This window comes from Lampetra fluviatilis, chromosome 2, assembly GCF_964198595.1.
Source record: "Lampetra fluviatilis chromosome 2, kcLamFluv1.1, whole genome shotgun sequence".
Classification (NCBI taxonomy): domain Eukaryota; kingdom Metazoa; phylum Chordata; class Hyperoartia; order Petromyzontiformes; family Petromyzontidae; genus Lampetra; species Lampetra fluviatilis.
Genome location: NC_136276.1, coordinates 3,492,357 through 3,506,517, shown reverse-complemented (window position 1 = coordinate 3,506,517; position 14,161 = coordinate 3,492,357). Strand labels below are relative to the sequence as shown.

The window sequence follows — 14,161 nt, the reverse complement described above, 5'->3', positions numbered from 1 at the left end:
GCTTTTTGTAAAGGTTTCTTGATGAAACATTTTCAGTTGGCATATATATAACAGTTCCTACTGGTGAAGCAGGTGACATCAGTATGGTGAAAATATCTTAACACTGGGAATGGTGATAACAATCCCACCTCCGGATAAAAACTTACAGCCGGCAAATGACATGAAACTGGGAAAGCAATTGGAAATGCCATGTTCTGGCTATTTATGAGTGTGTATGTCATGGGATTACAACGCAGTTTTTACTTAGTATTTGATGACTTTCAATTGCACGTAACACATGCACGAATCAAATGTGTAATATATGGCTTATGCCATCATATATCTGGTGGAGGATCGGTTTCAAAGACAATGCATATTTTATCAGAGCATGTTTTGGTTGCATGTTCACCACAAGTACGTGTGGTTAATGTAAACTTGATTCCTTGCAAACGGTATCTTTGGTGTTTCAACATCTTAACACAACTGTATTATTATTCATACAATCTCACCATTTGCGCGCTGTGGCCGCTATAGCAGACATTTGCCATCGGTGCTCGAATGAATGGTCTGTTCCGAGTTAACACAAAGACGGGAACGTGTCTCTCGTTGGTGACTGCGTGTCACAGTCCCCTACAGCGATTCAAAGAGCACTTTGCAGTGGAGGAGAGCAGCCCCACCCCTCGCAAGCTCATCCTCAAGCGCGAGAGCCCGCCAGCCAGCTCGCAGCAGGTGAGCCCACGAGTCTCTCCAAGCCCTCGGCACCCAGCTTAATTTGAATAAATTTCTCTGAGATTGTGACAATATGGTGCATGCGATTGACTGGATGTTATAAAAGGAAGGTGGAGGTCAATGTAGATACTCAAAAAGTTGCCGATGTTTGTGACTTTGTAGATCTGTGTGGTCTTAAGTGAACCCCACGCTAAGTTCGCAGTCATTTGGTTTCCATTCCTGCTAGTGAACGTTGGTACTTAAGTCACAAATAAACTATAACCTCATATTGGTCAGATCTCAAAGAAAATCACATAAAAATAGGGTTTTTATAAATATATAAACATTGTTTTCCCATTCAATTGTACCTGCAAATTTGTTGAAGCTATCATTCTACCACTTTTTGACTTCTGTGATGCTGCCTATAGATCAGCCACTAATGAAACGCTGAACAGACTAAACCCGCTTTATTATTCTACTCTTAAATTTGCACTCGATGTAGGTCATAGCACAAGTGCCCCACAAAGGTGAGACTCAAAATGTTGAGATCCCTATTGGTGATTGTTGGGCCCTGTGTATGTAACCTCTGACTTTTCACTCGTGCGTTTAGTCTCACGGTCCAGCCATGGCACTGGACCGACGCTCCAAATCGCTGGAGGAGCGCGAAGAAGAATATCGGCTCGCTAGGGAGCGCATCTTCAACCAGGTTTAATGTGCATTTTATTCATTCATCGCCACCATGTCAATGGCAGATTTCATACACCTTGCCCAATCTACGTCTAACATGTAGTTCTTGCATGCTTGTATATTGTGCTATGTTACACATCAAGTACTGCATAATAAAAATGACCGAGATGTAACAATCATCCACATATTACCAAAAGAGAACCATGTAGAATGGCTACGGTGTCACATTACGTGCAAATGAAATATATGCATAACTTTTATTTGAGATATCTAAGCAATTTGGATTCAAGATCCATAAATAAACAATGCAGAATAATAGAAAGGCAATCTTGATTTGAAGCTTTCATGACTGGTTCTTTAGAGAATACAAAAGCACTTGATGAACATCTTAATCCAGTTGTGCTAGGGTGGTAATCATGATATTTGCCATTCTCTTACAGTTGTTGGATCTTTATCACTCTCAGCATGATTATGCATGATTATGCATGTGTTTGTCTTTGTGTACGTGTGTATCTGTGCTCTGCCTTAAGTCGCCCATGCAGAGTGAGCCCAGCAAGCCCAACGGGTGAGATGCATCCCATCCTCCCCCACCCCCCCCCCATGTATCTGACCGCCACATCACTCCACTCAGTTGACACTTTCCCATGCATTTTGCATGTCTTGTCTTGGCCACTTGAAAAGGGTACCACTAACTCTGAGAGTTGATCTTTCTTGCAATGGAATAACAATGTGTTCAATCTTGATATATATCTACGAGTTTGTATATGAGTCGTTGTTCCAGGACTGGTAAGATAACCACTGCTTGATATTCCAGAGATCGCAATTGTTTCATGCGTTCCTTGTGATGACACGAAAATGGCTGCTTATTATACCACACTTGGTAAAGTGTTTTTTTTGGTCCCAATACTTTTAAAGTAATGAGAAATGTTTGTGCCAATGCTTGTTACGGTTGTCTGCTTGTTATCGCACGGCTGGTAAGTAATGAGCACATGTTTTCTCAGGAACGGCAAGGGAGAGAAGAGCGGTGAGCGCTGCGCTCCACCGGGGAAGGTGGGGGGGCTGGGCGTGCGGCGAATGCACAGCGCCGATGCAGAGCCGGGAAGTTGGCACCCGTCACGCGCAGGCGTGTCCGTGCTGCGGAGAGCTGAGAGCGCCGGTGAGGGTGGAGGGATCGCCACACACGCCACCTCCGGTAAGTCCACGCTTGAGGCCGTTTGTGAAAGTCGCATGAATAAATAAAGGTAAAAGGAGCACAAGTGGAATTTCACTCATCCATGCTCTGCAGGAGGCAAGGGATTTATAAAAAAAGATTTCGTTGAAATATTATTTTTATAAATCCCTGGGTTATTCAAAACTGTTCATGTTGAATTGCAGTAAAATATTGTGCCTATTACTGGGCCTTGGAAAAAGCACTGCAGTATTTGCCTGATATTAGCATGGCTTATTTAAGGTATAGACATTGGCTTTCCTTTGCTTGTGTAAATATCAGTTCTATCCATGAAAATATATTGGCTTATTTTTATGGAGACATTTCTTTTTTTAACATTGTATATATGCCCCCTGTATCTTTCAAATACACCAAGGTTTGTATTTGGGCTTACTTGGTAAGATCTAAGATTATTGAACCGTAATAAAAAATTTAAATGATGCTCATTTTGGATCATTGCAATTTAAATATAACATTGAAGGACTTCGTCGAAGGCCTGTACAATCTGTCGTTTGTTTTGATTTTCTGTGGCTGCCAACATAAAATGTGTTTTATTAATAGTGACAGTTCAAGGACAGTTATTATGGAGCATTTCCAATAGATTGTTTGATTTAAAACTGAGCAGCTAAAAATTTCATTCGTAGATATAAAATTTAGTTATGGGTTTGATTGGACTTGTAAGTAGAATTTATTTTTAAATGATTGAAGTTTTGTGTACAATTGTGAATTTCCCTTGTAAAAAATAACCGTAAATATGCCTAATCGTATTAGATCCCTGAAGCAAAACAGAGATGGGTGAACACCCTGGCACTCTAGGTGTTGTATGTTTGGGGGTTGCGAGGTGGCAAGAGACAGCAGTGTTCATCTTTACCCTCAGGATCTGCGTGGGTTTTAGCCTGTTTCTCCGGTTTCCTCCAACATTCCAAACACTCATTTTTGGAATTGGCCAAATGTGCCGATGCTGAACTCTGACAAGAAAAGAGTCGCGAGACTCGGTGAAACTCTCCTTATTAAATAGATTATTGTAATTTGGCATTGGATAATTTGGTTTCAAGACAAAAATATATGTATTATTTGTTTCAGAACGAGAGGCCCTATGAAGCTGTTTTGCTCTCTTTCATGCGTGTCCTGTGATGGTACAGAGTGCTGATATGAATACTTCTAGATTTTTCATATGCAAAGTATTGCATTGGTCAGCATGTAGCCTAGAAAGGCACCCCCACCTCTCCACATTAGCATGTTTCCCTGGTGAACATTTGTGAAAGTACATTCTGGCAATTTAGCAGTTGCAGGGTAATGCTCTCAACCTGACTATGCATTTGAGAGGCACAATGTGGCCCTTAATGTGATTTCATGCTGGCAGGAGATTTACGTCCACACGTTTTTATTAGATTGTGTGCTTGTTTGACGTGTTCACAGCGCATAATCATCCAGTTACAAATATATTGAAACTGGAAAAATCTGGATGCAGGGAATAAAAAGACTATATATACATCTAAATTGCAGGCTCAAATTTGTAAGAGGGTTTTAATTATTTAGAACTTTTGATAATAGTTTTGTGTGTTTATTGAGCAAATCTAGGATTGAACATTTTCAGTATTTTTTCCTTAGACCCCGCAATATGAATGATACATATTTAAATAAGGTTTTTTTACACTCTACCTTAAAAATTTACGTGTAAATTGTTGTGGTATTAACATGTCCAAATAACAGTGTGTAATTAATCTACTCGTGCTTAACTATAATACACGTGTAACCTGCATTTGTCCTTATTCACATTCTTGTGGTGGATGTGGGAACAGACGTAACATTTTCCGTGAAACCTTAGCTGTCAAGCTGCCATCGAAGAGCAGTGCCAGTCTGGAGGCGTGTATTGAACCAGATCCACATATTATTTTTGTAAGCCTTGGCCAGACTTGATCTGCGGTGTCGCACGACGCTGTGACTCGGCGAGCCAGCGGTGGCGTATTTCCGCTCTGCACTTCTCTCTTGGTTTAATGCCACTAATCGGTAAAATTGCTTAAAAAAAAAAAGAAATTTTGGTGCAAAGTTATTGTATGACTAATATAATTGTACTCTTTGGGTCTTTCGGTAAAGTCACATCGATAGAAACATAACAAAAAAAATCACGAGGTTTCGATCGCAACACGGGCAATTGCCTTCAGGTGAAAAAATACAGCAGGTGAACTGCAATTTTTCTATCTACGTGACTTTACCGAAAGACCCAAATAGAATGAATTTCTGCAGTCACGAAAGCTTTCAGTCAAGATTTAATCTAATTGTGTTGCTATGAAATGGGCCAAATTGGCACTGCTGCTGTGACTCACAGGAGATGCTCGTTGGAAATAGCTGCATTGTTCCCACCAATTAAATCTGCATAATTATTGGCTGCCACAAAGTAAGTTTGTTTTACTTTGAAGTTGTCTTTACCACAATAAAGGACTTTGTGTTTTATTCCCTGTAGAGTACTGCCATGTGAGCCCAGTGACCGAGTTTGATTCCCAGCTATGCAGCTTACATGGTCTAATATGGTCAAATAACCCAAATTACTGACATGGCATTGGAGTGCCTTCATCCAGCAGCGGATTTACAAAAGGCTGTAAATTATCATGGTTGTTTTTATGTCTCTTTGCATAGAAGCTTGTAAATAGTCTACAAGTGGCGGTATGCAGGATTTAAATAATCCCATTAGTTGACAGAGCATCTTTATTTTTGTTGACATAATTTCCCCTGGCTGTTCACCTTCCAGCTGTGAAAGCATTTACATCTTTGAATAAAAGGAAAGAGTCAAGCAAAATTATCATTACCATCATTGTCTTCAGCGGCATATCATAAAAGGGGGATAATTTATGCATAATCGTAAAAAAATCCTCGCTATGTTGTGATTTTATAAAAAATGTATTATGTTTATTTAAATTACAGCTGCAGCGCAGATGAATGTTGCCGAGGCGGCCGCGCATTTTGGTGAAAGTCGGTGCTCCACGTTGGTCAACTGCCAGTCCCAGATGCCCCGGGGACCTGCACTTCCACAGGTGCGGTTGTGGTGGAGACTGTGTTGGCAGATTGGCATGCAGTGTAAAATCGGATCCTGCTCTATAATTAAACCATAACGACCTTAACCTATCTGCATCGTGAGTATATAAGCATAATTTTCCAACTTGCTAACCCATTGCCTCAATGCAAATGCTACAGTATGTAATTTCCCTTAAAAGCTAAGCTTGAAAATGACCATGCCTGTCGTCAACACTACCTCTTCAGTTTTTTATGAGTACTCACTGTCATGTGACCGTAAATTACTCTTTGCAGTTAATTATACACACTTGCCTCCCTCCACTTGAATAAAGACTTTATAATTATAATTCACATGGTGTAAATGTGATCAGTTTAATACATACAATGTGTGCCAGCTAATTGATATTCCCAACTGTCTGAGCTAAAGTTAAGATGCCAACAATGCCCAGGTATTCTTAAGTAGGGTCGTAACGATTCAATTCCCTCGTGATTCAATGCATCGCATCATTCATGTGTGGCGATTCGATACTTGAATCAGAGGTTTTGCATTATAGTCAATGATTGTGAATTTGTAGATTTTTTAAATGATGCTGTTAATATTCTATGGGTCTTTCGGTAAAGCCACGTAGATAGAAAAATAATTAAAAAATATCACGACGTTTCGATCGTAACACAAGCAATCGTATTCAGGTGATTGCTTGTGTTGTGATCGAAATGTCGTGATATTTTTATTATTTTTCTATCTACATTGCTTCACCGAAAAACCCATAGAATATGTATTCCTGCAGTCACGAAAGCTTTAAGTCAACATACTGTTAATGTAAATGAATGATGCAAAATTGACCAATTCCTGCTTGGATTTGGTGGCAATAAAATGCTATGAACGAATACAAATTCTCACTGCACTTCGGCCTTCAGAATTCTCTTGACATAGAGGTCTGTTTTTTTTGTAATTTCTCGTTCAAATCTTGTAGTTCTCAATTGTTTGTCTTTTTTACGGTTTTGTGCACAGCCATGCATTTTAGACCGTCTTTCTTAAATTGTATTTTATTTTGCACTTCCGTTTCGACAGTTTTTTTTTCTTTTATTCAAATTTATATGTTGGCCCATTTTATCTTGCTCTGTCACATTTCACCTCTCCCAATTATGTGTCATTCATAAATTACCATAATATTACCATATCATTTGCATATTATTTGCGTGAATGAATGATTTTATCTTTGGCAAGCTGTTTGGTTTGGGATGAAGAATTGATTGTCACGCATGCATGAATGCATAGTTCCAGCTCTAATTTTTAGACTATGTTTGTAAATAAATATTGTGCAATACATTGCTACAAAAGTGTATGCATGTTGAAGTTCTTTCTCACCGTACGTAGCCAACCGTGATGCATTGTTGGGTATCTTGTCAATGACCGTTGTCCAGACAGAGTAGAGCAGACATTAAGAATGTGACTAACATTAAAGTATGTATAAAAGACACGTTTTAGTTGAAATAATTTCATATGTAAATTTAATCATGTCTGTAAATGTGTATGGATAGTGTATGTAATAAAAACATAGACATTGTCAAAGGGACCGTTTAAAAGTGTATGGCAGCATGATAAGGTGCTTGCTTGGAGTTAGACTGGGAGGCAGACAGAGAATACGCATATGTTAGATACATCATTTTGACTTAAGTTAGTTTGGGCAGGACACATTGCTATATGAGATGGTGGCTGGTGGTTGAGATTCATGACGAAGTGGCAGCCGGAGGAGGGCACCTGGCCACAAGTCCATCCAAACGTGGAGATGGAGCAATGAAATCTGCTGGTGTGCATGAGCGATATGGATTGTCCCATCGTGAGATTGTGAGTGATGGCAACGGCTTGGGGAGGCTTTCGGCAAAAGATAGATTGTGGCTGATTATGGTGAATATCAATTGAACATTTGTTATTTGTTGAGCTAGGTGAACAACTGCAATGAAAAACATTCTAAAAGCTCGTCAAAATGTGTGTCTTATTCCGCTGGTCCCACAGCCTCTGTGCAATTACGTGTCTCTTTGAGCGCCTATATGTGTGCGCGTGCGTGCTCCATACTGTGTGCCCCTTGGCTCACTAGTGGGTGCGTCACAACCCATGTGTGGATGTGCGTCACGGTGAGCCCGGGGGGCTGGGGGATTGTGCAGTCGCCATGTGATCTCATTTGACAGTTATCAGTGAGAATTACTGTTCATAAATAATGTATTTTCTCTGCCCTGCTCTCATCCTATACCTTCTCTTTGTTAATTCCCTCTTTCTTCCTGGCCCTATCTTAATTCCCCCTTTCTCTCGGTTTAGTATTCCCTCTAATTTTTCCCATCTCATTCCTTCTGTTTACATACTTTCCACCCACTGCGTCATGTCTCTCTTCCCATGTGACCGAATACATTTCCCAACCTCTTCATTCTCCCTTCTTTGTCTCTCTCACAGTTGTCCTCGCTTAATTGAATTTCGAGTATACCACGCTTCCCATTCTCCATCTCACTGTCTCTCTCATTTTGGCTTTTCCCCATCAGCTCATTTTTTTATTACCTGCCCATTTCCTGTCTTATGATCTCTACCTTATCCTCCTCCCTTTCGTCTGCCCCCCCCTCTTCTCTGCTATTATCCCCTCTTTGATTATCATCTCTGCTTGCCCCTGAGAGCACTGCACTGGAGCATAATTGGAAACCGTTAAATATACGTTGCTGCATTATTGCAATGCTGCATTTATTGCCTAACGGTATTCCAATCTTACATTATTGCAACTTCATATTTTTTTAAACTGTTATCACAAAACTATTTAGTGCCATTGCAATTCTGTGCAGCATTGTTATGGTATATTTTTACATCACGATTGCAACGCTGCCCTTTGCAGTAATTTTCCTTATTAAAATGTTGCGCTGTTACATTAGCATTATTTCGAAGCTGTTTTGTAAATATACACCATTGCTATTATAACTTGACTCTGAAGATACTTCATTCCATTCATCACACAATTCTGACTGCGTTGTTATGATGTTACACTCCATGCTTTGCCTTATTTATATATTGCATATCTGTGAATCTTTACTCATTAGTACATTGTTTCCTTATTGAAACCATTGTAAAGACATTATGTTTCTGCCTGTGCTAACAGTGTTGATATTTTTTTTCAATCGCACATTGTGGTGTTGATATGCAAAGTTAAAAGCAGAGGCGGTTGTAAATGTTTTTTCAGACTATAAATGCTCACATTGTGGGTATGCATGTTAATGTGTATTATTCATGTATATGTGAATGTGTCTGATAAATGGGTTATATATGTTGTATTTAGAATATCGTCGAATTTGCATTTATTACCAGTTTAAAATGTGTACTTTCTTTTGATTTATCCAGTATAAATAAATAGTGTGTTATTGGTATGACATACACATAACCACACGAGTTGTAGATGGACTCCATGGTGAATCATAACATTTATATAAGGTGTGCTGTGTGTAATTTAATGTGTACTAGCTGTGAATAAATCAGAATTTGAATTAATGTTCAGATTAATGTGCCTGTTTGGCCAATCTCTGTTGTGTACGGTACTATTGTCGTATGCAGCTAATTGGATGATTGCATGACCCACACAGCTTTTTATTGTCTTTTCTTTAAGCCGAATTTAACGTCGAGAATGCAAAACCTTCGGCTTGGTCAAAACAAGCGTGTAAATGAATGAACCTGAATGGTCTTCCGTCCCATGACAGTGTGTAAGAGAATGCGCATGCATGCCCGTGATGCGTGCCTTTTCAGGATGGGGGCCGGATGGTTCACATGCGTGGGGGGGATCCCAGGTTTTCAGGACAGACCCAGCCCAGTGCAGGTGTGTGCTACCCTGCCGGCCCACCTTCTCAACAGGCTCTCCTCAACCACTGGGCCTTGCAGAGGTCGCCCTTCCTGCCTGCCGGGGGCGTGCCGTCACCCGGCCACGCCGAGCTCCCGTGCGGCCAGAGTCCGCAGCACGGCCATCCGGCGTGGGGGCGTAACAACAACAACAACCACCACCAGGCTCCTGGGCCCTCTAGGAGCACGCAGATGCATGGGGGGCATGCGGGCCATGGCAACCGTGGCCATACATCTACTGGCAACCGAGCTCTCCAACAACAGCAGGTACATTTATTAAGCTCATGCTGATGTTGTAAACATAAAAATCAGCACCATTGGTACCTCATTTGCCAGTAAAAAATATGATAATTGGTGTTTTACCCTTTTATCTGGCAACAAAACTGACACTTTTTTTTACGAGGAGTCATGTTTGCATAGACCACAATACCTGCAGTCATAATAATGCAACAAAAAACACAACTCTGATCAAGGACAGTGCATACATTATCAGAGTTGTGTTTTTTTGTTTGCATTATGACTGCAGGTATTGTGGTCTATGCAAACATGACTCCTCGTAAAAAAAGGTGTCAGTTTTGTTGCCAGATAAAAGGGTAAAAAACCAATTATAAAAATCAGCATCGCCATTACAATGCAAACGTGCATCATAATACAGTGCCTGTCTTAATATTGCAGACAGAGCACAAGGGCTAATGCCCCAGGTCTTTATTAAAGCAACACAAGTATTTAAATTTGGAACAAGATAGACAGGTATTCTAATTTATCATAAAACAACATCATCTTCATCAGGATGATCTGTACCACATAGCTGAAGACCAGCATGTGTTGCAATTTACCTCAAGAAACCTGGTGTTTGCTCAGTGGGCACCCATTAGAACATCGACTTGTACCTACGATGCTTACGATTTTAGATATAATGCAGTCAGGCTACGTGACTTTGTGGCTCCTGCAGGAATTTGTGTGGATTTGTCCCAACGGTGCTCCCTTGTAACTCCAGAGCATACTTCTTCTGCACTTCTTTCCCAGGAATTGCTGAAATCCCAGGAGGAAATTCTAGAATCGTGGGGGGAATGGAGGGTTGTACACTGCTAATCCGCAGATACAGACCATAAATACCACTTCGTGGAGATGAGGGCTCAGTCCAGGTTCTTCTCTAATTGAAGATTTTTTTTAGGAGGGAGTTGTAAGGGATTTGTGGGACAGTGAGAGACAGGCAAAGGTATCCCCGCATGTGTATTGAGAATCTTAGATGTGTAAAGACTTATCTTCCCTAATGCATCTGCCATTCTGAATAAATGCACCACGTACACCCAATGAATATATTTTTATAATTAACATGTTTGATCTGTCCCTGTGATAGATTACATCTGTCCACAGGTGTTTGTAAAATATCGTTAATTTTGTGCACTTAAATTATTCATATTGTCACGGTGTATTATGCTTTGACAATTTGTGTAAGAAAAAAAATGTACGCCTTTGGTGTGTGAAATTTGCTTCGCTAATTTGGTTTAGTGATCTAATTTTTTTCGTCAATAAGAACTCTAACATGCTCGTACATATGCGAGAATGATCTGTTCCGATTGTGCTCTTAATATTGAAAATTGTGATCTTAAACCTCATGCAGTTACCTGGCAGGACCCTCCTAAAATTAATCGTGCAACTCTTGGGGGATTTTTTGGGGTAAACAAGCATAATAAATATAATCGCATCTTTTGCAAAAGAGACTGTATATTAGCCGGCTCAAGATTAGTTGAAGGTAAGTTATTGATTCATGGGTGTTAAGCTGATCATATCTCCATGTATATTTTAACAGAGCCAGTCCTTCAGCGATGTGGATGGTACCCAGGGCTTGCGTGAGCAACAGTACATGGGGCTCCAACACACTCCTACAAGCAGCTCCAGCTCCACCATGCCCCATCAGCATCACAACCAACAGTGGAGAGGCCCCCAGCCAAACCCATACCAAGGTGAGACCTGCTGTGTTTATATATTGTCTCATAACCCATAATGCACAGGATTTCATTTCGACACAGCAGCCATCCTATTCAGTCATGTGGTTGACTCTTGTTCTGAATGAAACATCCACTACGCTTCATCCCGTAATGTAACTAGCATCTTGATAATTGGTTTTTTACCCTTCTATCTGGCAACAAAACTGACACCTTTTTACAAGGAGTCATGTTTGCATAGACCGCAATACCTGCAGTCATAATACAAACAAAAGACATGACTCCTTGTAAAAAGGTGTCAGTTTTGTTGCCAGATAGAAGGGTAAAAAACCAATTATCATATTTTTACTGGCAAATGAGGTTCCCATAGTGTAGATGCTTGCCCCGAGCTCTCATACTCTGATGGTGCATTGTCTTTGAGTTGTGCGCCTTTTGGCGTCATCTGGTCCAACCCATGTGAGACTAGGCTCTAAGGAAAGCTGTCTCGGGTGTGGACCAATCAACTTCAAGGACAGTGCACATTATCAGAGTTATGTCTTTTGTTTGTATTATGACTGCAGGTATTGCAGTCTATGCAAACATGACTCCTTGTAAAAAGGTGTCAGTTTTGTTGCCAGATAGAAGGGTAAAAAACCAATTATCATATTTTTACTGGCAAATGAGGTTCCCATAACTAGCATCTTATTTGCCAAATATATCCCAATATGTGCAGCTTGCATACATGAATGGTTTATGTTAATGCTGTGTTTTCATGTACGTGAGAATGCATATGGATCTTACTTACCCTTGTAAACGTGTTGTACATGCACCCGATTCGATTTGCCATCTGATTGAACAAATACTTGGTTCAATGCCTTTGACCTAATTAGTGGCTGATCTTTCCATTTATGCCACTTACAGATAAACTAGTCATCAGCAAGCTCATCATTGAGCTAGTTGGCACAGGATTGTAGGATCAGATCTGACTAAAATATAAACTTACACCCCTTTTTCAATCCACCGCTGGATGAAGGCCTTTCCATGCTGTGTCAGTCGTGGGGGTGATTTGAACATACCTTGCCATGCTGTTAGTGCAGATTAGTGAAGTGGGCTTGGTCAGGACCAATTCGGATTTCATTTGCCACTGCTGCCCAGATGGGTTTTTATATACGAGTCTACATGTTTGGTCAGTGGCCATATTATGAGTTTTACAATTAATATACTATTGTCCAGTTTTCCTTTGTAAATGAGATGGCGAGCATCAAAGCGCTCCTAGCTGCGTAAATAGCAATGAACTCATGGTGCTGGAAGCCAAACGTTTGTATCAAACGAATATGGGATGAATGGAATGGCTGGCTCTCACTGACGCAGGGAACTTTGGCACAAATGGTGCTGGTGAATGCTTCATTGCCACCGCCTTGGGGTTGAATCTCACGATTCGTGTTCTCTACATCCAGTGAGAATGGCGAAGAGGAGAGAGTGTAAGGATATTAATGATTGTTGGAAAATAAATTGAATTAGCTTTTGCTATGAAGTTATTGTTGAAGAACGGGATATTAAAAATACACACACGGTTGGATTTATCACTTTATTTTCAGCGCATTTCCGTCTGACATCATTGCTCATAAGGGAAAAAGCCTCCATTAAAAGCCTTACATTAGTCATTGTGACTGTTTTCATTATCATAGTCTAGCAGTATTTTGATATAATTTGTATCGAGTTAAATTCATTGTGGTTTAATGTTTTCAATTTTGACATGAAGCAAGTTCACAAAATATGCTGGGGCTAGGTTTCTGTTTAATATACATCCCTACCTAGGGTTATCTGTATTGGTTTATATCAGTTCATCTTAGTGATTTATTTATGCTGCTGAGTTCATTCGAGGCTAAATGCATACCTTTTTGTGACAAAGCAAAAGCAGCTGCTGTAACATCAGACATTTTTAAGTCAACCCTTGTACATTTTTCTTGTCAATCTCAGACATTTAATCACAATACACCATATATAAAAAATTCACCTGTGCTGAAGTTAATTCCAGATTTTTCTTCTTAAACTACTAATCACCAAAATCTTCTTTTATAGACCCCTTAAACTGAACATCGTAGTGTCTCGCATACCCCGTCACAATTACTAACCCTAATACAGCGCCCCGTTACATTCGCCCATTTTGATGACCATAGCCTCCCTCGTCTTTGTTTGGACCCTTGGTTAAAACAATCCTTTATAATAGAAAGCATTGCTATGCAAGGTGAGCAAGGAACAATTCCACCCTCAGACTTAGTTCCCTTCCTGCATATGGCAATACGTTCAGGAGTTAAATACCAACGTCCTGACACACAGGAGGGAACCTTCAGTATTGGATCTTCACCAATACGCAGAAAATACTCACCCCCCCCCCCTCTGCCGTGCTTGCTCCGCAGGCTCTAAACAATACAGAGTTGAATTGGCTTGCTGAAAAGCCTGGCTAAACCCACCAGCAACCTGGCCATCGTGTGAGTCGCAGCCTCAATGAGGTGACGGTAGAAGTGAGGTGCAGCCAACAAAATTCAGCGGGGGCCCCGGATTTCGTGGGATCGGCCAGGGGCACGGGTGGCGAGGCGATGCGGATTCCGGCAAGTGGCCTACGAGGATGGCAGAGACGCAATCGGCGGAAGATGCGGTTAAGCAATTGTTGGCCTCTCAAGGCAGACAACGTGGCTGGCAGGCAGACTGTGTGGGGTGTGTGGGATAGCTGATTGAATGGAACCTTTGCCTGGTGTGACCTATATGCACTAT

At 40.7% G+C, this 14,161-nt stretch overlaps 1 protein-coding gene across 4 annotated transcripts in view; it reads left to right on the top strand.

Moving 5' to 3' along the window:
* The window catches only part of LOC144939811 (uncharacterized), a 68,706-nt gene that overhangs the window by 18,438 nt on the left and 36,107 nt on the right, over positions 1–14,161 (top strand). For 3 of the 4 annotated variants that reach the window (XM_078866730.1, XM_078866733.1, XM_078866731.1), the window contains 7 exons: positions 606–708; positions 1,298–1,393; positions 1,905–1,939; positions 2,376–2,566; positions 5,504–5,613; positions 9,369–9,725; positions 11,272–11,425. In XM_078866730.1, the coding sequence (XP_078722856.1) occupies positions 606–708; positions 1,298–1,393; positions 1,905–1,939; positions 2,376–2,566; positions 5,504–5,613; positions 9,369–9,725; positions 11,272–11,425 (1,046 nt within the window). The remainder of the gene's footprint in view (positions 1–605; positions 709–1,297; positions 1,394–1,904; positions 1,940–2,375; positions 2,567–5,503; positions 5,614–9,368; positions 9,726–11,271; positions 11,426–14,161) is intronic. The other variant, XM_078866732.1, reaches the window with a different exon arrangement.